This window comes from Heterodontus francisci, chromosome 3 (genome assembly GCF_036365525.1).
Source record: "Heterodontus francisci isolate sHetFra1 chromosome 3, sHetFra1.hap1, whole genome shotgun sequence".
NCBI lineage: Eukaryota > Metazoa > Chordata > Chondrichthyes > Heterodontiformes > Heterodontidae > Heterodontus > Heterodontus francisci.
In genome coordinates, this window is record NC_090373.1 from 29,601,878 (window position 1) to 29,624,560 (window position 22,683).

Sequence of the window (22,683 nt, forward strand, 5' to 3'; positions counted from 1 at the left end):
TCTTTCTCTCTCTCTCTCTCTGTCCCCCTTCTCTCTCTCTCTCTCTGTCCCCCTTTCTCTCTCTCTCTCTCTGTCCCCCTTTCTCTCTCTGTCCCCCTTTCTCTCTCTGTCCCCCCTTTCTTCTCTCTGTCCCCCTTTCTCTCTCTGTCCCCATCTTTCTCTCTCTGTCCCCCTTTCTCTCTCTGTCCCCCTTTCTCTCTCTGTCCCCTTTCTCTTCTCTCTCTCTCTGTCCCCCTTTCTCTTCTCTCTCTCTCTGTCCCCCTTTCTCTTCTCTCTCTCTCTGTCCCCCTTTCTCTTCTCTCTCTCTCTGTCCCCCTTTTCTCTTCTCTCTCTGTTCCCCTTTCTCTCTCTGACAGTTGCAAAGAGTGGGCACGCCCAGCAGATGGTTGATCATTAAAAAAAAATCTCGTCAGTTTCACAGCTGACAGGTCCTGACATCACCAACACCAGTTCTCAACTTTGGACAGATTCCGGGTTTTCCTCGTGCCTTTTTAAAAAGTCCAAATCTGGTCCAAAGTTCAGAAACTGCTAGTCCTGATGTCAGGATCTGTCAGCTGTTGAAACTGACTAGCGATCTTTTTTCAAAAGTCGGTCTGACATTGCGGAATTTCTATTCTCTAGTCACGGACCCTTGGTGAGGATGAGGAACAGCTCCGGGTACAGTTTACATACGTGGGCCAGATGGAAACCTTTGGCGGGCCAGATCCTGGCCCTGTGAGCTATAAGTTGGACAACCCTGAGTTAGAGGAACATGTCACCACCCCTCAGCCAGGTTCCTGTCAAGGCTATGATGCTGATGCAATCATCCACAATAAGCTCATGGATTGCAAGGGCTTTGTTCACGATGAGAATGGACATTCTGGAGGGAGATGCGGAGAGGGGCAGTGAGAGCTGATCCGCTGGCAGATTCCACCGGGTCAGCAGTGGGTGGGATGAGTTACGCAGAAGATTGGAAAGATCAATTCCCAGCTGGTGCGCTGGGCAGCAACGTCAGTGACAGAGTAAGTTGGGGCAGTTGGGCTGGGGTGCTCGTAAGGCAGATAGTAATGAGTACCTTGATGGACCCTCAGAGATTGGCAAGGGAGGCACAGAAGGAAAGCTGTAAGCTTATCTAAGAGGGAGTCAAGCCTGGACAGCAGCAGGAGAGTAGGAAGGTTGAGGTAGGAATTCGGAAGAGCAGAGTACTGAGGGTTGAGAAATGAAAGGAGGCATGACAACAGGAGAGATGGGGTAAAAGAAAAAAAGACTCAGGCGAAGCAATATCAAAAGAACCACAGCTAACGGTATTCTGGTTTTAACAAAATCCCAAAAGAATTGAAAACCTTTGGGTCAAATTTTCAATGAATAACAGTAAACATTAATTACCTTAAGTAGACCAGTGAAAATTCTCTCTAATAATTAAATCACAATTTGTTAAAACCATTAATAGTGTAAAACTTCAATCCAGGAAGCAGTTGGCAGGATCTACACACACAGTGCATTTTATACACATACCATGCTGCTAGTGAATCTGTTCGAGTACGCAGTAACCACTCCGCACTTACTGCCAGTAAACAGCTGGCAACTGTCAGGCACCCACGCACAACTTGTAACCTGAAAAGAAGCCAATGATTGGACATTTTATAGCCAGGTTCAACAAAAGATTTGGACATTGCTCTTGAAACATATTTTGATTATAACTTTGAAAGAAATGGCAGATTTTGAAACAGCAGTGTGCAGTTGCGCTTTATTCAATATTTTGTCAAACTACTAGATAGATTTACAAGTGACTATGTAAAGACTCATGTAAGTACTTGGATGACAAACAGCATGTCGGTCAGGCAATTGTGACAACACAATGGCGCAGTCAAATAGCTGAAGGACAGGTAATGTTTGATGTCATCAATGCGCATGTGAAAGTTCATAGAATGATGCAACACAGAGGGAGCCACTTAGTCAATCATGCCCGTGCCGCTATCTGAAAGAGCCATCCATTTGATCTCACTCCCTTACTCTTCTCCAAAAACCTGCAATTTGTTTTCCTTTTCAAATATATACCCAATTTCTTTTTGAAAGTTACTGTTGAATCTGCTTCCATTACCTTTTTTAGTAGTGCATTATAGCTCATAACAATTTGCTGCGTAAAAAAAAAACTCATCTCCCCTCTGGTTCTTTTGCCAATTATCTTAAACCCACGCCCTCTAGTTACTGATCTTTCTGTCAATGGAAACAGTTTCCCCTTATTTACGCTATCAAAACCTTAGGTAATTTTGAAAATCTCTATTAAATTCCACCCCCCCACCTTAACTTTTATGTTCCAAGGAGATCAATCCCAGCTTCTCTAGTTTCTCCACATAACTGAAGTCCCTCATTCCTGGTATCATACTAGCAAATCTCCTCTGCACCCTTTCCAAGGCCTCGACATCCTCCCTAAAGTCTGGTGCATAGAATTGCCCACAATACTCCAGCTGAAGCCTAATCAGTGATTTATTAAGGTTTAACGTAACTTTCCTTAAGTCTATGGATGATGTTTCTAAAGTGTAGCATGCAGTTGAGGAAGACGAGGGAATCCAGGATAGGTCCTGGAGGGATTCTGAAGATAATGGTATGGGGGCAGAAAGAGATGCCATTGCTGCAAATGCTCTGAGTCGACAGGTAAGAAGGGAACCAAGCATTCTATATCATTAAAAATACATCTTTCTAAGTAAGGAGCTTGCTTAAAACCTTGGTTAAATGTTATCAATAAAGGTGATGAAAAAGTAGAAATGAGGAAAGAAATGTTTCACATTGCTAATAAGTCTATAGACACAAAGTACAAGGTCTCTTTTAAGGAGCAGACTACATACCTGGTTGTAAGGGAGAGCACTGAATGAAGTTGATGGGGGGCTCACTTTGTTTGCTTTTCAATCTTAGCATGTTATCAGCATAACCCCAACTTAGAATGGCTGACCACTGGATGTCTGTACTGTGCATACTCCGAACACCTAAAATTAAGATGGAATAAATAAATATATCAGACCTGAAAGGGTACAACTATTAGGAAAAACTGAACAGACAAAGGCTCTTTTCTCCAGAAAAAGAGAAGGTTAAGAGGGTGTCCTGATAGAAGTCTTTAATATTACGAAAGGGTTTGATAGGGTAAATGTTTCACTTGGGTGGTTGGGGGGGGGTTGGACAGAAGATCAAAAGTAGGGGCCATAAATGTAAGATAGTCACTAATAAATCCAACAGGGATTCAGGAGAAATTTCTTTACTGAGTGTGGTGAGAATGTGGGAATCATTACCAAATGGAGTAATAAAGGCGATTAGCATAGATGCATTTAAGGGGAAGCTAGATAACACAGGAAATGGAAAAGAATTAGAACGGTATGATCAGCCATGATCAAAATGAATGGCAGAGCAAGCTCAATGGGCTGAATGGCCTACACCTGCTCCTATGTCCCTATGGTATGCTGATAGTGTTAGAAGAGTGGGAGGAGCTCGTATGGAACATAAACAACCAGCCTAGGCGACTTGCGCCAAATGAACGTACAGCACAGAAACAGACCAGTGTAATTAATGAATTCCTGAAAATTTCTGCATAGGTGATGAGAAACTACGAATCCATTCTGTACCTTGCTCTTTACTGTATATCATCATGAGACAAAATCTCCTCGACAGACCACAAATGGCTCTGGTTGGCAATGCTAGCAGTGATCCAAACTGTTCTCCGTGGGGTTGACTGAAGCAAACCACAGGATCTGGTGCACTGGGGGAACCCACATACTCGCCCAGTTTCAGCCCTTTAATCCATGGCAGAGGACTCTGAGACACAGGTCACAACATGAGATAAAAAAAACAAAATTCAATCACTGTGGGTCCCTTTAAGCACTTTTGTCCATAAAGAATTTTTCACATATAGTTAGCAATGCTATGTTATTAGTAATTACCAAGGCTGTAAACTGATTTAATTGATGATTAGCAAATTAAATTTTGACAAGCTTTTGAAAGGATACCTTTCAGCTTGAAGAGCAAAAGATCTCTGATAATGTACCGATTAATATTCCCATGTTCATACTGAATAAAATGAAATGACTAGCGTAAAAATCAATCTAATAAAAATGTAACTGAAAAAACAAACAACTGGGCAAGTATATCAAGTGACTTCACTAAGAATTAATAGACTGGTTGTGGAAGTATATTTATTTTAACAGATCAGTTGTACTTTCTAATGAAAAACAGATAGTAATTACAAATACATACAACATACAAAATTGACAGGCAGCAAAAGACCAGCTGGGCCATTAAGCCTGCCCCACAGGAAGTCCTTAACTGGCTAAAAAAGTTAACTGCTTCTAAATTTGAAAACTGAAGAACGATTTGTAATAGAACAGACGGCGTAAATACCGGATAGATGACTTCCTTGGCGTGCTCTCTGTTCTCTCTGAAGGCAAACTGCACGAGGAGACCCATAGCTTGCAGCAGCTCCCCATCCATTGAGAGTCTTGGCCCGTGCCTGCTTGGATGAGTAGCTGTGAAGAGCTGCCGAGGGGTCTGACCGTAGGTCTTGATCATAGTCTCCAGGGCTCGTCTTTGTACCGGGTCTTCAACAGCTGATACATCCATGCCAAAGTAGGTCTATCAGCAAAATATGAATTACGATAATTACAAAATCGATTAAGATATTTGTTCCTATGTTATTGGTCTAAAAATACAATGGATCAGTTCTTTGAAGGGAATGCCACTAAGAGGCAATTGAAGAAAAAGTCATTTATTATATTCTTGGCTGTGCCAATACAAAATCTAGCTCATGTACACCTGGCTGTATGATGCCTCAGGAAGGCCCATCTCCAACCAGTTGCCCACCAGTGAAAGAGGATCAGTATCTTTCCTAAGCAATGGCTGGTGCTAAGCATTCAGTTACATTCAGGGTAAGCACGATCTCCCATAACTATAATGGAAGCTGGCTGAAAATGAAAAGGTCATCGACCTGAAGCAATGGGCTGATTTTTCCCAGTCCCGCAGAGGCTGGTTAGGGGAAGGGACCAAGAGCAAAGTTGTAAAATAGTGTGTCGGGTTGGCCACCTGAAGCATTCCCACCTCTGGGTGATTTTGCCAAAGGCAGGGTCAACACAGCAGAGGTTACCAGCCTGGCAATGGCGTGCAGCCAATTAGGGCCATGCATAGACCAATTGGGGGAAAGGTGATGGTCTTTCTAGGATCTTGCCAACAGCGGATGCGCTCCCCACGGAGGCCAGAACCCATCATTTAACTGGAGGCGGCCTCCCTGCAGCATGCCGGGTGGCCATTGTGCTTCCTCTTACTCATCCCAGCACAGATCCGCTGGGAATGACAGCCACAGCCACAAGCCGTCCTGTGGAGGGGATCCCCTCCACAATGATGGCCTGACAGCTGTGGCCATGCTTGCATTTTAATTTTTCCCAATGCTGCAGAGAGCACCTCCATTTTGAGGCAACTTCACAGGCCCCTGCCTGCCTCAGCAGTGCCAGCCCAGCTGGTGGGGCTGCCAGTTGGACATTGCAGGGCCTCCAGCTTCCCTGGTCAGCCTGTTGTCCTTAATCAGACTGGGCTCCCGGAGCTGGCTTCTTAATTGGTTGCCTCTGGGAAGTTCACCACGGCCACTTCCGGCATCAAGGCCAACATCAGGATCACGTCCCAACTGGAAAATTAAGCCAAATAATTCTCTCTCTCTCCATAAATACTGCCTGACCTGCTGAGTATTTCCAGCATTTTCTGTTTTTATTTTAGTAAATTTATTTCCCTCCCCACTTCAAAATTCCCAACTGTAGCAATCCTTCACAGATTTATAGATGTATTATTTTGATCAATCAGAACTCTGGATTATCACTTGCTAAATATGCAGTCAAGTGATTAAATTAAAACTGCTAATTCATTAGTAAGCAAGTCACACATCAATTACATAGAAAAATACGACATGTTAAAGTAACAGGATAAAAGTCACACCATGAATCTCCACGCACCGTACTTGTGCTGCATCTTGGAAACAGCTAACCAATTAGCCCCACGTCCCTGCTCTTTCCCTACAACATACATATGTACACAATATGTACAATGGAAATACGGAGTAATTTCAGGGCTAAAATCCACCATTCTTTATTTTATATTTACCGTGATCTGAAACAGACTTGCACTGTAAGTGGCAGTTCACTTTAATGCACTAAATTAATTTGTTGTGTTTTAAAATAGATTAGGTCTGTGCATTGCTTGATCTTTTGTGCTGTGATACAACGTGGTTATGATATTGGTATGTGCCGACTGCCCCACACATTTAATTGCTTGATATAAGGGAGACCTATATGGAGGAAGAGGAGGAAAACTAAGTGGAAGGAGCAGCGCCAGAGGCAGAAGAGCAGGTCACCTGCCCACCTGTCTGGAAAGCATGGTGCAAAGTACCTAATGGGGCAAATTCTACTCAGCTCTTAACATACCATAACGATGGACAGTATTCCTAATAAAAGAACATCTCAGACTACCTCTAATCAAATTAAAACTAAGCACTTTGAAACTATAAATGCAGTGCCATTGTGTTTTGGAGTATTAATGCAAAGCCGGAGAGAAGTGACACTAATTTTATTCCTCATGCCTCCAATCCTGGCCATATTGCTGTGCAGAAGCACCATGGAAAGATCATAAAATCAAGCAGGCAATTGTTTAAAAGCCCTTGCAGCAGCACTTCAATCAATCTTAAAGCTGATTTCCTTTCCACTTTAAAAGAGATTTTAAAAATACAGTTTTTAAAACATGGTGTTATTCCATTGTACTTCAAAACTATTTTTGTGCTGTAAATTAATGGGAGCATTAGAGGCAAATGCTCACAGAGCATTTAGCTCACTTTGCATTGATGACTGGCTTCATAATGATCTGAAAATTGAGAGGGATGGAGACTTACCGCAGGATGAAAGACGTTGATAGCATGAACTGCAGCTCTGCCCTTTTGTTTGTTTCCAAACACCAAGTCAATCCAATTGCAAATAGTTTGTGAAACCTGATCTGACTCCAAGGCTTGGCGGTGAATCAGGATGAACAGACGGGGGTCATTGCGAGCCCATGGTGGAAGGTTTACATGATTCACTCTTTCTCCGTTCTGCCTCATTCCAAAGTCAAAACCTGAAAGCATAGCTAGTTTAGAACAGGTGTCATTCTTGCAAATAGCTCATCTCGGTGTACTTACAATGACCCTTTGATTCAAAGCATCAAAAATCTATATGGAAAACATAAATGCTATTGGTTTATTGATCAATTTACAGGCTGCAATGCTAAACGTTTACACCAGTGAAAAGAGTTAAAAATAGCATGACTTGATTATCATTGCAACACACTGTCCAGTTTATCAATTTAAGAACTGATTAAATTACCTTTGGCACAGCAATAACAACTTGCATTTATATAGCACCAATAACATAGTGAAATGTCGCAAGATGCCTAACAGGGGTGTTACCAAACAAAATTTGACACAGAGCACATAAGGGGACAGGTGACAAGGACTGGTGACAAAAAGCTTGGTCAAAGAAGTAGGTTTTAAGGAATGTCTTAAAGGAGGAGAGAGGAATAAAGTTTTAGGGAAGGAATTCCAGAACTTTTTAGATTAGATTAGAGATACAGCACTGAAACAGGCCCTTCGGCCCACCGAGTCTGTGCCGAAAATCAGCCACCTATTTATACTAATCCTACACTAATCCCATATTCCTACCAAACATCCCCACCTGTCCCTATATTTCCCTACCACCTACCTATACTAGTGACAATTTATAATGGCCAATTTACCTACCAACCTGCAAGTCTTTTGGCTTGTGGGAGGAAACCGGAGCACCCGGAGAAAACCCACGCAGACACAAGGAGAACTTGCAAACTCCACACAGGCAGTACCCGGAATCGAACCCGGGTCCCTGGAGCTGTGAGGCTGCGGTGTTAACCACTGCGCCGCCACTTGGGGCTGAAGCTGAAGGAACGCTGCCAATGTTAGAGTGAAGGAAATCGGGTACATGCAAAAGATCAGAATTGGAAGAACACAGAGATCTCCAAGGGTTGTAGGAATTTACAGAGATAGGGAGAAGTGCGGCCAGGGAGGAATGTGAAAGCAAGGACAAGAATTTTAAAATCAAGGTATTATCGGACTGGAAGCCAATGTGGGTCAGGGAGCGCAGGGATGATAGGTGAACAGGACTTGTTGCGAGTTAGGATACGGCAGCAGGCACAGATCATATGCCCGTAAATATTGTTACCGGACTTGCACTCACATGAAAAATCATTATCAGCTACTTGTGCTTCCAGTACTACTGAGCTATTCTTTCGCACTCGTTAAATTCAGTCATAGCACACTATCACCACGACAGAAGATTTAAAAAATGCAAGCTTTGCCAGATTTTCCTGACCATCAACACATTTTTGCCCAAGAGATAAATTCTGTTTCAAATTTGGCTTGTAGGTCCTAATGCTGAATAAAAACTTGATAAACTATTTGAGCATTGCAAAAAAAGAGAAAACATTTTGACTTTAAGGTGAGATAGATCAATACTGCACTCATTTTCACAAATACCATAACCAGTAAATAGGCTCATTGTGAAATATCCATTTACACACCTTCTCTATTGACCAAGAACTCTGGAAGGTAAAAAAATTCTGGAATAAGCTCCTTCACGTCAGTCATGGATTCATATGAGGATAGGCGCCAAGTAGTATTCATGGAGTGAAATGTTCGATCTGGGATATCAAAACTTTGATCTAAACGAGAATACAATTCACTATTACTGTTATAATAGACGCATATTCTAACACTGGCCCACAACAAATATATCTCTAATCCCTGGAACTAAGACGAGAGTTGTTGATGAATATTTCTGTGAAATATATTATTGGCAGCCTCCTGTGCTGTTTCTTTCAGTCCAGCATGCCTGTGCCAGCTCTTTGAAAAAGTGATCCAATTAGTCCCACTCTCCTCTTTCCCCATAGCCCTGCACATGTTCCCCCTTCAAGTATATAGCCAATTCTCTTTTGAAAGTTATTATTGAATCTGCTTCCATCACCCTTTCAGGCAATGCATTCCAGATAATAACTCACTGTGTAAAAATGTGTTGCCCAGAATCAGATATAATACTCCAGATGAGGCTGAACCAGTGATTTATAAAGGTTTAGCATAACTTCCTAGCTTTGTATTCTATGCCTCTATTCTTAAAACCAAGGATCCCATATGTCTTTGACAGCCCTCTCAACTTGCCACCTTTAAAGATTTGTGTATGTGAACTCCCAGGTCTTTCTGTTTCCGCATTCCCTTTAATATTGTACCATATAGTTTACAATGTCTCTCCTCATTCTTCTTACCAAAATGTATCACTTTTGCACTTCTATCAACACTTCAAGAACTAAGTTAGATTTAATTCTAGGACTGAACAGACTTAAGACTTGCCAGAATCGTTCAGATGAAACCCTTGTCAACAACATCCTACAAATTACTTGTTTGCAATTCTTTCATTTTACGGACTTTTGTTTGATGACCCAATAATTCGAATGGCTTGAGACTTTTATAAGTACCTGTAGTGATGTAGAGCTCAAACCAACAACCAACATTACTCGATAATTTAGAAACATCCCCTGGTTAATTCGCTCATTAATGCAGCAGAGGTCCAGGACACATACTTATTTCTAATCTATTTTATAAATGCTTATAAAGCTTTCAAATATTAATATGCAACACTAAACTACATGTTGTTATTTCCATCTTCAGCATGGCATTTAGCAAATTCTGTACTGCAGCACTTAAGATGAACAGTAACCACTCATTAGTTCAATAGATCTTACCCTGGTAAGCTAGAAACATCTTTGTGAATGGTGGCATCCTAACTAGGAAGTGCAAGACTGTTCCGCTGTTTGAGTAATGAGACCCATAGTGATATGGCTGTACAGGTGGCATCGGATCATCTTCTTGAGCCCCTTTACGATATTCCTCCTCTAGATACTAACAAGAAAGAAAAATCACATTTGCTTAACCACACTGGGTGATGGCTGAGGCTGCTAGAGAATAGACAGCTGATTTCTAAATGCCTGCAATCCTGCTACATCAGCTAAGAAACTGAAAAATCAGACAATAAACAGGCGTCAAGGAGGTCAATATGGCATGTGGTGTGCGCGCACGTACACATTCCACCAGGTACGTGCCACGCACCACATTGGTCAGGGTGCCCACCTGAAACTCACATTCAGTGAGTGGGGGAGAAGGGGTCAATAACCCCATTTGCGACCATTTTGTGGAAGTTTGCAGAGTGATCACAGTGTACCTAGTGCTGAAGTCAGTTGCCTCAAAAACGCAACCAAACCAGATATCTTTAATAGGAACCGCTCGAAGCTGCAAGCAAAAAGTGCAACACTTTTTCTGAACTGAACACGGAGCTAGGAGGACATAAAAAATAGGAGAAAGTGTAGCCATACAGGCTTTTGACCCTGCTCCGCCATTCAATAAGATCAGTGATGTAGGTGTAGTGATCAGGGAGGGGGATTGTGATATACATGATTAAATTAGCATTGAAAAGGAGGAAGTATCAGCGGGCTTAAAGATGGATAAATCCCCAGGCCCAGATGAGATGTATCCCAGGCTACTATGTGAGGCAAGGGAGGAGATAGCAGGGGCTCTGACACAAATTTTCAAATCCTCTCTGGCCACAGGAGAGGTACCAGAGCACTGGAGGACAGCGAATGTGGTACCATTATTCAAGAAGGGTAGCAGGGATAAACCAGGTAATTACAGGCCAGTGAGTCTAACATCAGTGGTAGGGAAATTATTGGAAAAAATTCTGAGAGGCAGGATTAATCTCCACTTGGAGAGGCAGGGATTAATCAAGGACAGTCAGCATGGCTTTGGCAGGGGAGATCGTGTCTAACAAATTTGATTGAATTTTTCGAGGAGGTGATTGGATGTGTAGATGAGGGTAAAGCAGGTGATGTAGTCTACATGGACTTCAGTAAGGCTTTTGATAAGGTCCCACATGGGAGATTGGTTAAGAAAGTAAGAGCCCACGGGATCCAGGGTAATTTGGCAAATTGGATTCAATATTGGCTTAGTGGAAGGAGGCAGAGGGTGACGGTCGAGGGTTGCTTTTGCGAATGGAAGCCTGTGAACAGTGGTGTACCGCAGGGATCGTTGCTGGGACCCTTGCTGTTTGTAGTGTACATTAATGATTTAGATGTGAATATAGGAGGTATGACCAGTAAGTTCGCAGACAACACAAAAATTGGTGGTGTCGTAAATAGTGAGGAGGAAAGCCTTAGATTACAGGACGATATAGATGGACTGGTAAAATGGGCGGAGCTGTGGCAGATGGAGCTTAATCCTGAGAAGTGTGAGGTGATGCACTTTGGGAGGACTAACAAGGCAAGGGAATATACAATGGATGGTAGGACCCTAGGGAGTACAGAGGGACCTTGGGGTGCTTGTCCATAGATCACTGAAGGCAGCAGCACAGGTAGATAAGGTGGTTAGGAAAGCATTTGGGATACTTGGCTTTATTAGCTGAGGCACAGAATATAGGAGCAGGGAGTTTATGATGAGCTGTATAAAACGCTGGTTAGGCTACAGCTGGTGTACTGTGTACAGTTCTGGTCACCACACTATAGGAAGGATGTGATTGCACTGGAGAGGGTGCAGAGGAGATTCACCAGGATGTTGCCTGGGCTGCAGCATTTCAGCTATGAAGAGAGACTGGATAGGCTAGGGTTGTTTTCCTTGGAGCGGAGAAGGCTGAGGGGGGACCTGATTGAGGTATACAAAATTATGAGGGACATAGATAGGATAGATAGGAAGAAACTTTTTCCCTTAGCGGATGGGTCAATAACCGGGGGCATAGATTTAAGGTAAGGGGCAGGAGGTTTAGACGGCATTTGAGGAAAAATGTTTTCACCCAGAGGGTGGTTGGAATCTGGAACACATTGCCTGAAGGGGTGGTAGAGGCAGGAACACTCACAACATTTAAGAAGTATTTAGATGAGCACTTGAAACGCCATAACATACAAGGCTACGGGTCAAGGGCGGGAAAATGGGATTAGTTTGGATGGGTGCTTGATGGCCGGCGCAGGCGCGTTGGGCCGAAGGGCCTGTTTCTGTGCTGTAAAACTCTATGACGGCTGAACTTCAAGCTCAACTCCATTTCCCCACCTTCTCCCCATATCCCATGATTCCCTTATAGTCCAAAAATCTATTGATCTCAGCCTTGAACATACTCAACGGCATGCACGGCCCTTGGGGAACAGAATTCCAAATATTCAGTACCCTCAGTGAGGAAATTTCTCCCCTCTCAGTCCTAAATGGTTGACCCCTTATCTTCAGACTAGGGCCCCTAGTTCTATACTCTCCAGCCAGGGACAATACTACACTCATTGATTTCCCTTTTGCTACCCTGCTAATTACATCCTCAAAAAACTCAAAATAGATTTGTCAAACATGATTTCCCTTTCATAAACCCATGTTGATTTTGCCTAATCATATTGCAATTTTCTAAGCGCCCTGTTACCAGTTCCTTAATGGACTCCCACATTTACCCGATGGCTGATGTTAGGCTAACTTGTTTGTAGTCCCTCCTTTCTTGAATAGCGGTGTTACATCTGTTACCTTCCACTGAGACCATGCCAGAATTCAGGGAATTTTGGAAGATCACAACATATGCATCCACCATCTCTGCAGCCACCTCTTTTTGAAGTGTACGATGTAAGCTATGAAGGTCTAGGGGATGTGTCGGCTGTTAGTCCCTCCGTCGAGAAGGAATGCTCATTAAAACTGTCAGTCACTGCCTGCTTGTTGCCCTCCAGATTACCTACCACCCGCCACTTCCAGACTTACCTTAGATCTCACTTGATCCAGCTGGCCAATCTCATTCTGCCACCCTCTTCCCCTCATTAGCTGCATCTGTCACCATGATTGCTGCCCGCAGATTGTCAGTACCATACTCAAAAGGGAGACACAGACCAATTGCCATGGGCCTGGTTTGCGCACCCCAATTCTGGCCCGATCCATTTCTAGGCCAAGAACTACAAAAAGCATTATCTTCCTTTCAGTGCCTGTATTGTATCTGGAATTTATGTGAAATTGGTTTAAACATGTAGTGCGAGATTCTACACTAGCTTCTAATCCTGTCACCATGCGCACAGATACTGGACACTCTGGGGGGAGAATGGTGACTCCAGGTGCAGTGGGCAAGCAAGCTGACCTTTCAACCTTGGGGTCTGGTTCAAATCCAGCCTCGACTGATGGGATGTCTGATTACTCTAAGGGTTTTTATAAAATGAAGTTGTGGGGGTCTCAACTGGAAAATGGGGAAAGTGAATATCACATAGGTGAAGGATACTGTTCTCATGGTACAGCAGAGGAGCAGGAGTTGTGCTCTGCATCTAACTGTGCTGCACCTGACTTAGGAATACTTGATGAATGACAATAGGTGCCTAAAATTAAAAGAAAATCACTACATTTCTCAGCACCAAACATCCTCAATTCTTAAAGTAATCAGAATATTAATTCTCGATATAACGAACATGAAAAGATCACAATTTATTTTAACCACCTACCTTATAGTTATCCACATATCGGTCTTCCTTTTCTTTAGACTGTACAGCTATAGGTTTCAGAAGATTTCTGAAAAAAGTAAAATTGCATGCAGATCAGAAAACAGCCTCCAACATGAAGTTACATTATCTTAAAATATACATTAGACAATTCCCCATACAGCAAGTTCCTGATTCCACTGTCCTGTGACACCATGGGGAGGGGAGTAAATCAGACGCTATCCCATCCCTCTTAGTGACACTGTTGTATTCAGGACTGGCATTGGAGGAGATCTCATAGCAGGTGGTCACATTTAACATACTTTGCACGACTTCCTAAAAAACTGCAAATAAAGTGCAAAAATTACCTGTAAATAGTAGGTTCACTTAAGTCAACTGTTTCACTAGAATAGTCACTCAGTATGAAAGGAAAAACAGGATACTGCATGAGGTCGTTGAAGGAGCGACCTGCATGTTTGTTCAAATGGGTCAAATACTCAAAATTGGTTATTTGTCCTGAACACCACAACTGGGTCAGAGCTGAAATGTTCCCATACTCTAATAAATTCGGTAGACTGGAACTCAGGATGTTGTGATGAACATCATCCCGAACCTATGTGGGAAGAAGAAACAGAGTTACTGCATGAACAACAAATTAATAAACACAACATCTGTTAACAGCTTTATAAATCAATCAGTATGCAACACAACACGAGGACAAGTTTGATCTGTAAACATCTCTCAACAATTTGGATGAAGTACTGAAAATGTTAGCAGTCATTTGGAAGACTCCATTCTGTGAAACTTATGATAACATTCTCCAGTTGACAAGTTGAGGGAGAGACTATTATCTCTGTTGATTGAAAAACTGAAATATTTGTAGCAGAGGTAACAGACCTTTGGGGAAAGCACAGGGCAGAGGAATTAGGTTAGATTGCTCTAGCAAAGAACTGACACAGACGCGATAGGCCAATGACCTCCTCATGCTCTGTAAACTTCTATGGTTCAATGATGCATTTGAGAGTTTGGCGTAGGCAGGGATACAAGTACTGGAAGCACGCCTATTAAAAAAGTACAGATTGTCAGCTGGAAAATTTAACTGATTATTAGTTTTCTATTGAGCTCAGTGTTCAGGATAGATGGAGAATTCTAAAGTTGCCCAAATTCTCAGAACAAGATAAGTACCAAGCCGACACCTCTACACTTGTAATGGAGAATCCAGTTTTCCAAGCTTCCTATGATTCCTAGTCACAGGATGAGCTATAGTTACTTTCATCAAGTAGAAACGACTCAATTTGTACTCTGACATTGAGAGTCAGCAGCTCAGCAAGATTAGAGACAATGAAAAATTCCCACGCATTTTCTTGTTTATAGTTTTGTTGGATTTCATAACCTTCTGAAACTAATTATCATCTTTCCTTTAGCACTACCAACTGGTGCCAATCCAGCCACCAAGCTTTTGGCCTGCAATCTCATATGGTGAGGAACAACATTTTACTGGGAAAATAAAAATAAAAAGAAGAAATGCTGGAAACACTCAGCAGGTCTGGCAGCATCTGTGGAGACAGCAGAGTTAACGTTTCGGGTTAGTGACCCTTCTTCGGAACTGGCAAATATTAGAAATGTCAAAGGTTATAAGCAAGTAAAGCGGGGGTGGGGCAAGAGATAACAAAGGAGAAGGTGCAGATTGGACAAGGCCACAGATTAGCTGAGCAGAAGGTTGTAGAGCAAAGGCAAACAATATGTTAATCGTGTGTTGAAAGACAAAGCATTAGTACAGATAGGGTGTTAACGGACTGAAGATTGAACAGCAGCAATTACAAACATGAAAAAACAGTGGGTAAGCAAACTGAACAAACTGAGATGAACGAAAATAAACATACAAAAAAAATGTAAAAAATGTAAAAAAAGAAAAAATAACTAAAAATAAAAGTAAAATGGGGGGCCCGTCATGCTCTGAAATTATTGAACTCAATGTTCAGTCTGGCAGGCTGTAGTGTGCCTAATCGGTAAATGAGATGCTGTTCCTCGAGCTTGCATTGATGTTCACTGGAACACTGCAGCAAACCCAGCATAGAGATGTGAGCATGAGAGCAGGGGGGAGCGTTGAAATGGCAAGCAACCAGAAGCTCAGGGTCCAGCTTGCGGACTGAGTGGAGGTGTTCCGCAAAGCGGTCACCCAGTCTGTGTTTGGTCTCCCCAGTGTAGAGGAGAGCACATTGTGAGCAGCAAATACAGTATACTACATTGAAAGAAGTACAAGTAAATCGCTGCTTCACCTGAAAGGAGTGTTTGGGGCCTGGGATAGTGAGGAGAGAGGAGGGAAATGGGCAGGTATTACACCTCCTGCGATTGCAGGGGAAGGTGCCATGGGAAGGGGGTGAGGTGGTGCGGGTAATGGAGGAGTGGACCAGGGTGTCGCAGAGTGAACGATCCCTTCGGAATGCTGACAGGGGAAGGGAGGGGAAGATGCGTTTGGTAGTGGCATCACGCTGGAGGTGGCGGAAATGGCGGAGGATGATCCTTTGGATATGGAGGCTGATGGGATGGAAAGTGAGGACAAGGGGAACCCTGTCACGGTTCTGGGAGGGAGGGGAAGGGGTGAGGGTAGAGGTGCAGGAAATGGGCCGGACACGGTTGAGGGCCCTGTTAACCAATGTGGGGAGGAATCCTTGGTTGAGGAAAAAGGAAGACATATAGAAGCCCTGTCATGGAAGGTAGCATCATCAGAGATGATGCGTCGGAGACGGAGAAACTGGGAGAATGGAATGGAGTCCTTACAGGAGGCAGGGTGTGAAGAAGTGTAGTTGAGGTAGCTGTGGGAGTCGGTGGGCTTATAATGGCTATTAGTCGACAATCTATCCCCAGAGATGGACAGAGAAGTCGAGGAAGGGAAGGGAAGTGTCAGAGATGGACCATGTAAAGGTGAGAGATGGGTGGAAATTGGAAGCAAAGTTGATAAAGTTTTCCAGTTTGGGGTGGGAGCAGGAAACAGCACCGATACAGTCATCAATGTACCGGAAAAAGAATTGGGGGAGGGGGCCTGAGTAAGACTGGAACAAAGAATGCTCGACATATCCCACAAAAACACAGGCATAACTAGGACCCATGCAGATACACATAGCAACACCTTTTACTTGAAAGAAGTGAGTGTTGAAGGAGAAGTTGATCAATGAGAGAACAAGTTCAGCCAGACGGAGGAGGGTGGTGGTGGATGGGGACTGGTTGGGCCTCTGTTCAAGGAAGAAGCGGAGAGCCCTCAAACCGTCCTGGTGGGGGATGGAGGTGTAGAGAGATTGGACGTCCATAGTGAAGAGGCGGTGGCTGGGGCCAGGAAACTGGAAATTGTCAAAATGACGTAGGGCGTCAGAAGAGTCACAGATGTAGGTGGAAAGAGACTGGACCAGTGGAGAAAAGATAGAGTCAAGATAGGAAAAAATAAGTTCAGTGGGACAGGAGCAGGCTGACACAATGGGTCTGCCGGGACAGCCCCGGTTGTGGATTTTGGGAAGGAGGTAGAAGCTGGCTGTCCGGGGTTGCGGGACTATGTGGTTGGAAGCTGTAGACGGAAGCTCTCCAAAGGAGATGAGGTCAGTGACAGTCCTGTGGACAGTAGCTTGATGTTTGGTGGTGGGGTCATGGTCCAGAGGGAGGTAGCAAGAAGTGTCTAAGTTGGCGCTGAGCCTCTGCAAGGTAGAGGTTGGTATGCCATGCAACAACAGCACCACTCTTGTCTGCAGGTTTGATGACCATGTTGGGGTTAGACCTGAGAGAACGGAGTGCCTCAAGTTCAGAGGGAGACAGGTTTGAGTGAGGGGGGTGGAGAAATTGAGATGACCAATGTCTCGCCGACAGTTTTCAATGAGGAGATCAAGAGCAGGTAAGAGGCCAGGGGGAGGGGTCCAGGTAGAGGGAGAATGCTGGAGGCGGGTGAATGGGTCTGCTGGTCGGGGGGAGGACTCCAGGTCAAAGAAGTAAGCCCGGAGGTGGAGACGACGGAAGAAGAGCTCAACGTCATGCCGAGCGCGAAATTCATTGAGGTGGGGTGTAAGGGGATAAAACTGAGACCTTTGCTGAGTACAGAACGTTCAGCATCAGAGAGGAGGTAACAAAAGTGTAACTGACCCTTGCAAGTCAGGAAGGTGCCATGTTCAATCCCTTAGTTTGCTGATATCAGTCCTGACAATAGAAATATTGCTGCAATTGACCTTAACACTCTAGATTAGGGAGGAACAAATCAACCAGGGGTCTTTCACCTCATTTCTGTTGACCATCTCCTGTCAGAAGTGCACAAGCGGCCACCAGATAAGGTCACAAATGAGCTCAGATTTGATGCTTGCAGCAGTTAAATAGCCTGATGTTTACTGTAGAGGCACACATATGAATAATGGTCAATTGAGTGAGGTTACTTATGGAACTTCAGCAAGGAGTCACTATCTTGTAGAAAAGATAGGAGGTTGAGTGGGTGAATCATGAAAAAATGCCACCGCAGTCTTGCATTATGCCCCTCATTTCTAAAATGAAAGAATAAACTGAAAATGAATCCATAGTATACCTTTGTATTGTCAAATGCCAGAAGAAGAGTTCTGCCATTGGTTAGGAAGATTTCCAAGGCATTGTCACGCAGCTGCCACCATCGCTTGTGAACCTCTTTAATTTCTTCATAGGTCCAGGAGAATGAAGCCGGCTCCGTTTCCACTGCAGAGCTCTGTAAATTAATAGTTTGATGGGCATATTGTTTCATATATACTGTTTAAGAAAGAAACAACTTGCATTTATATGTCATTTAATTTCTTCAGGAAATACTTCACAGCCAACAAATTAGGGAAACAAAAACACCAGGAAGACTCCCCTGCTCTTCTTTGAATAATAGCATGGAGTATTTCATGTTCTCCTGAATAATATCGATGGAAAGACAGCACCTCCAACAATGTAGAACTCCTTTAGTACTGCACTGAAGTGTCATCCTTAGAGTATATGCTTAAACCCACATCCTCAGAGGTGAGCGTACAGTACTATCGTTGAGCCAAGCTGACTAGAGACTTCTCACTTGCAACCTTGAATTATTACATATTTCTCATAGCAAAGTTACAAAACATTTTTTAAAATCCAAAAGATTGCACTTGATTATACTTACAATATTTTACTTCAAAAAAAGAATGTTATTGCACTTGCGTGCGTGCGCGCACACACACACAATCACAATTCAGCACGGAAAGTATATGCTAAATTAACTGACTTGTGCTTGATACATTATATACATGATCCTCAACTTCACACAGATATTTTGGCATCCCATTGTAAAATGAATTCAATAGGCTAGCTTTTAAAAATGTGATTGTGTACTTACAGGAAGCTCAAAGGCATCAGCAGCATTATCCTCAACAAAATACATTCCCGACTCTCCTGGAAGGCAACAGATTTCCATCAATTCCTCATATCACTTAAACCTAAAACCTTTCACAGATCACATCTCTAGCAATAACTTGTGGAGATTCACAACTATTACTAACCTAAAAGGAGTTCACCAAGTGTTTCTCGAGAAGGGGCAACATTGATACATTTGCGAATGAATCTAGTGAGAAAACAAAACATTGGCCTCAGTAAGGTAAACATCAATCATAGTGACTAATACAACTGACCTTGTTTCCTCTTCCATTAGAAAATTATTTTAGTCTAGATCCACATGTATTTGGATAAATACATGAAGAGGAAAACAATTGCAGGGCAATGGGAAAACAGCAGGGGAGTGGAACTAATTGGAAAGGTCTTTCAAAGAACTGGTACAGACATGCTTGGCCCAATGATCTCCTTCTGTGCTGTATGACTTTATGATTTGTCTCTTGCTGCCCCAACTGAGAGGAGAGGCAGCTGACCAATACTCACTGCAAATGCCACTATGATATAGGCAACACCAGGTACAGAAATGCTGTCAGTAGACTACATTAGGGGACTCTCTTCAGTTCTTCTTGGTAGCCAACATTTATTTCATTAACTGCTATTATAAAGATAAAACTAAGCACAATTGAGCTTATGGCAAACCAGAACCCACTTGCCATGGAAAGGTTAATGCATGTTTTGAAGAAAGGAAAATGCTATATATTAAATAAATATGTATTGTCAATCTAATTCATAGCAACAAAGGCATTTGCAAGAAAACCTTTAAACAGGAATAGTTTAAGAAGTCATTACTTGCTTGCAATCAAAAGAAGAAGTTACCTGATGGGTTCACTTGTTGCTTTATCCTTTACAGTTGAAGAAAAAGAAGAATGAGATTTATCTTCAAACAAAAAGGACAAAGGTGGCTTCAGTGGTTCTGCAACAAGCAAAAAAAAAAAAATGAGGACAATCAAACCAGATTGAAGTTACAGAAAATGATCAGGGTTCATTCTATCTTTTTACCCTCTGGTTTCTGCCGGTCTCTGAGCAGGTATTTATTAGGTATGGTCAAATAACATCTCTGTAAACGTCGCCTTTCTCTATTGGGACCTTCTGTAGGATCCAGTTGCCATGAAGTCGGGTAAGACACAGGATCATACCATATAGCCCTAGAAATCAAATTATTAAAAAGGTTATATTTAAATAGCCAGTTACATATTGTTATATATTCCAATGTTGTACAAACAAATTTTTAGGATTCTACTTATTTCACCAGTACTGACAGTTATTCCTGTTATACACAAGTCTGGTAATAATCATCTATGTTGCTTCTAATCTACTAAGATATTGTATTACATTGTTTTCTATTAGTACCATGACATATATGGATACAAATAAATCACTAACATTAACTCTGCTGACAAGAACAGTATCTGGATAGAATGTTTGCTTTGTGTGCTGATCCTAATTGAGATGATATGTTGTATTCTACAAAGCATGAGGGTAGACATGACTCCACATGGTAGACAGAAAACAAACAGAACACAGTGTTCAGTTGCAGAGCAGTCATCTATCCTCTCTTCCCCGCTGTACCCAATTTTTTCTCTGATTCCTTCAATAAACTACTTATTTTGCGCTCTAGGTGGCAGTCTATTCCATGTTACTAAGTAGTTCATCTGTAAGTTACACATTTTCTTAGAAAAAGAAAAACTTGATTATATATAGTGCCTTTCACAAAGTCAGGTCATCCCAAAGTGCTTAATGGCCACTGAAGTACTTCTGAAGTGTAGTCACTGTTGCCAATTGCATACAGCAAGGTCCCACAAACAGCAATGACCAAACAGTCTGTTTCAGTGACGTTGATTGAGGAATAAATATTGGCCAGGACACTGATCAGAACTCCTCTGCTCTCCTTCAAAATAGTGCCATGGGATCTTTTACAACCTTCTGAGTAGATGGGGTCTCAGTTTAACGTCTCATCTGAAAGACAGCACCTCTGACAGGACAGCATTCCGTCAATATTACACTGAATGTCAGCTAGATTTTTGTGCTCAAGTCTCTGGAGTGGGACTTGAATCCACAATTTTCTGATTCAGAGGTGGGAATGCTACCAACAGAGCCACTGCTAACACTGAGTGTATGTTCTCCATTCTCATCCTTGTTTCTGCACAAATTAAGTATCCATCTATATTCATCCTACTGACTTAAAATACTTACACAGTGTATCTTTACTTATTCTCCAATAAAAATATTGATTTAGCCCCTTGTTGCCTTTTTTAGAGCTCATTATTCTTCTCCTTTACTTATTATTTCTGCTATCTCTCTGTCTTTCTGTAAATACTGTGACCATGCCTACAAAGAGTGCTATAACTGTAGGCTCACCAAAGCTTAGAAGATCATTGTCCCTCACATTCCTTGGATCTTCCTGTCAGTCTTAGCTCAAATGGTACCACTCCTGTCTTTGAGCCAGATGGTTGTGGGTTCAAGTCCCACTTCTGAGACTTGAATACAAAACTTAGGCTGACACTCCAAGTGCAGTACTGTTGAAGTTCTGCATTGTGGAAGGTGCTGTCTTTTGGATGAGATGGGAGCAGGCACCATTTTTAGAGGGATTCAGTAGTAAGGGGGTCAGACAGGCATTTCTGCAACTGCCAACCTGAGTCCCACATAGGACTCTCTCTCTGGTGCCAAGGCAAAGGATGTAATGGAGAGGGTGCAGATATTTTGAAAGGGGTGGGTGGGGGGGAGGGAAAGAGTGAGGAAGGGAAACAACCAGAAGTGGTGGCCCATGTGGAAGCCAATGATATACGAGTTTCAGAGCTGGGGAGGAAATTAAAAAAGCAAGACTTCAATCCCAGTATCATATGCTGGTGAGTATAATAGCAGTAAGACAAAACAGATTTATGCATGGCTGGACAGATGGTGGAAGAGGAAGGGCTTTAGACTTCTGAGGCATTGGGACAAGTTCTGATGCAAGAGGGGCCTGTACAAGATGGACGGGTTGCACCTCAACAGGGCTGGGACCATTGTCCTCGCGGGGAGGTTATAACTTGTGCTGTGGGGGAAGGTTTAAACCAATTTGGCAAGGGGCAGGGCACCAGGATGAAACATTAGAGAAACAAGATGCACAGTGGTCTAGATGAGACAAATAGCATTAGAGTAAAATATAGTTCAGAAATATATACAAGGGATAAATGCGAGGCAGTCTAAGATGGGTTGGGAGTGCATTTGTGTAAAATGCACTGAGCTTGAAAAATAAGGCTAGTGAGCTGCAGGCACAGGTCGCCATATGGAACGATGATACAGTGGTAATAACCTGGCTTAAAGGAGGGGAGGATTGGGAACTTAATTTTCCTGGTTACAAGATATTCGGGAAAGATAGGGGAGGAGTAAAAAGGAGGAGGGTGTGGCAGCATTGATCAAAGAGACTGTTGCAGCACTGGATAGGGATGATGGGAGGTCAAAGACAGAATCTAGTTGGTAAGAATTAAGGAACAATAGAGGAGCTATTAAGCTACTGGGTGTATACTACGGGCCACTGAATAGTGGGGAGGAGACACAGAAGCAAATTTGCAGGCAAAGGCAAGAACTACCGTGTATTGATAATTGGGGTGTTAATTATCCTATTAACAGTGTAAAGGGCAAAGAGGGGGAGTAATTGCTGAAATATGTACAAGGAAACTTTGATAGTGTGATTCTAGCCCAATGAGGAAGGAAGCAGTGTTGGATCTGGTTCTGGTGAATGAAGTGGGACAAGTGGAGCATGTGAGGACCAGTGATCAT

At 42.8% G+C, this 22,683-nt stretch overlaps 1 protein-coding gene across 1 annotated transcript in view; it reads right to left on the bottom strand.

Annotated features, from left to right (window-relative positions):
• The window catches only part of lyst (lysosomal trafficking regulator), a 419,684-nt gene that overhangs the window by 27,896 nt on the left and 369,105 nt on the right, over positions 1–22,683 (bottom strand). The window contains 14 exon segments of the mRNA XM_068020720.1: positions 1,495–1,606; positions 2,840–2,963; positions 3,594–3,783; positions 4,366–4,596; positions 6,890–7,107; positions 8,581–8,721; positions 9,796–9,952; positions 13,546–13,612; positions 13,890–14,134; positions 18,077–18,229; positions 18,872–18,927; positions 19,035–19,096; positions 19,741–19,837; positions 19,924–20,069. Coding sequence (XP_067876821.1) covers positions 1,495–1,606; positions 2,840–2,963; positions 3,594–3,783; positions 4,366–4,596; positions 6,890–7,107; positions 8,581–8,721; positions 9,796–9,952; positions 13,546–13,612; positions 13,890–14,134; positions 18,077–18,229; positions 18,872–18,927; positions 19,035–19,096; positions 19,741–19,837; positions 19,924–20,069 — 1,999 coding nt within the window.